Below are 2,684 nucleotides of genomic sequence, written 5' to 3'. Positions count from 1 at the left end.
TAATGACAAATAAATTTCTTTTAACACAAAAATTGTTACATAACCCTAATAAACTATAATAAAATAAATACACATAAATAATAATGATACATATTTGTATTAATGTATGTAAATAGACTAAACATATAAATTCAAATAAATAATAGTATGGTCGATTCGAATAAGTTACTTCTTTTTGTTCGATTACTATTATTCATTATGTTTTTCACGCGATTAATGTTTTTCTTTGTATTAATATCATATTATCCTACTAGTAGTATTTTAAACTGTTTAAAAAAAAAACCCAAACCAAAACCAGATCTAAGACCAAAAGCAAATCCTGATGAGGTTGCTGAATTTAATAGAATTATTGAATCTAATGGATGGAAATCTATAACTGGTATTTTACATTGCGACAACGAAGAACCAGCAACAGTTACAGCTTTTTCTTCTACCGAACTTATCATTGAAAATGATTTTAAGACGAAAAAGGAATTTGCTTACATGGTATTAAGTGCCCTTTATGAAAACATGCTAATGAAATTAATTTCAATTTATGAGGATAAGATAAACAAATATTATGTGTATTATAATGATTTTAATTTTAATGATGGTATACTTAAATATAATATATTTGTTCATGAACCTCATTTGAGAAGTATATGCAATAACTTTGCTATGTTTGAACCATTAACGACTTGTATGTACAATGCATTAAAATATTTTGAAAAATGTGACCATGAGAATCACGTTGACTTTTTTCTTAATAGATTAAAAAATTCAATGAATCACCTGAGTAAATCTGCAAACTGTTATAAAAATGATGCAATAAATAATATTCAAAATGTTATTAAGACAAAAACTGATGTAAAAATGAATTATGTGAATAAGTGCATTGTTGAGAAAAATAGTGAAGAATTTGTTGAAAATTATATTAAAAAATTTGAAAATCTTGGCGGAAATGATGACGAATTTATACCTGACCCACTATTCTCAAACCATAATGAAAAAGTTCAAGAGGGTGTAAAATTGTNTCTCAAACCATAATGAAAAAGTTCAAGAGGGTGTAAAATTGTTCTGCGAAAATTTTGGTTTCCCCTTACAAAAGGATTAATACATAACATTAACTTTTCTATATTATATTTTTCCTTAATATTTAATCTACAAATAGCAACTATTAATTATTATAGTATGCAATACATATTTGTTTAATTAAACTAATATGTTGTTGATATAAATAAATACTTAGATTTAATTATTAATATTACTCTGTTTTAATATATAATCACTTAAAAATAAAAAAAATATGTAAATTATTTTAATCTAAATAAATTGATTACAGAAAAATCTGTTTTAAATGTTTTTAATTAATTTTTATATCTTAAAATTATTTTGCTAATTCGAATGATTTAAATTTTATTTACACTAAATCTACTAAATGAAATGTTAGATCTGAATCATAAGTGGTATATAAAAAAATAAGGAATTGAGGATGTTAAAAAAGTTATTAACACAAAAGAAAATGTGAAAATTGATAACATTAAAGAGTACATTTTAGTGAAAGATAGTGAAAAATTTGTTCAAACTTACATTGATCAATTATCAAATCTTGGCGGAAATAAAGATAAAAATTATACTTGATCCGCGATTCACAACTAATGAAAAAAATAGTTCAGGAGGGTGTAAAGTTGTTCTTATCATCATATGTATACATAGTAATCATGAAAAGATAGCGTTTTCTTCTGTCCTTTTCTCAATACGTATTTCAATGATTAATACCGTTAAATAATACATGAAAATTCAAATTTTCACAAACTTCAAAACGCTACAGATTATTTACTACTGAATATTAATAAGATATTTTTTTACTAAAATTTTTCTTAAATTCTACTCTACAAAATAGCTAACTTAGATTTTTTTTTTACATTTTATTTAAAATTTAAAAATAATTAATATTTTTAATAAAATGTAAAAAAATTAATTATTGAGATATAGCTATGGACCTAATGTATAACTATTATTTATATTTAAAATGTCCCACAACTGATGCTTTCTCTTGTCTACAGTTGGAAATTGTACCAAATCTGCTTAAATCATTTAAAGTCATTATGTATGAAATTTTTAAACCATTTATTTGCTTTGAGGTGCATCAATAAAGTATCCCATTGCTGATTTTTTATTTTTGGTAAAGTTAGAACTTTTAGCACGGTTAGTATCTATTGCTATTTGTTGATTTTTACGCATATTGACAGCTAGAAAAATATTAATATATCAACACATCGCAAATAGTAATGAGTTTTAATTAAATTTTATTTGAAAATTAGATGTTAATTTTATTAGATGATAAGTGATGCACAATAAAACATATGAATTGGACATTATCTCATAAAAGAATTATTATGAAAAATAAATTTTATTTAAATTTAGTACAATACTTAATTAAATATAATGATATGTAATATATTTTGATGAATTGTGAATATGCTTAAATTAATAAATTTAGATTTCACAATAGTACTAAAGAAATTATTGACAATTATATTACTTTAATTTATTCCAAACATTGAAGTATATAAAAAATTTTACTCACTAGACTTCTGAACCATTTTTCTTTCTTTAATTTTTTAGACCTGCGAAGTCTGAGACTTTTTCTTTTCAAGCCAGAGAGTTTATTTGGACATGCTATAGTTTCTAACGAGGCGGCA

General features: G+C 23.2%; 1 protein-coding gene across 1 annotated transcript; it reads left to right on the top strand.

The window, feature by feature from the left end:
• Window positions 1–203: 203 nt before the first annotated feature.
• On the top strand, window positions 204–1,026 carry LOC126909461 (uncharacterized; the record flags this gene model as incomplete). Its single annotated transcript, XM_050691884.1, is given in 1 exon segment — window positions 204–1,026. A coding segment is annotated over 1 exon segment (823 nt), but the record flags the coding sequence as incomplete, so codon positions are not given.
• Between the last annotated feature and the right edge of the window lie 1,658 nt (window positions 1,027–2,684).

Source organism: Daktulosphaira vitifoliae, unplaced genomic scaffold, assembly GCF_025091365.1.
Source record: "Daktulosphaira vitifoliae isolate Bord-2020 unplaced genomic scaffold, ASM2509136v1 Scaffold_409, whole genome shotgun sequence".
Classification (NCBI taxonomy): domain Eukaryota; kingdom Metazoa; phylum Arthropoda; class Insecta; order Hemiptera; family Phylloxeridae; genus Daktulosphaira; species Daktulosphaira vitifoliae.
This window is presented reverse-complemented; position numbering and strand designations above follow the sequence as displayed.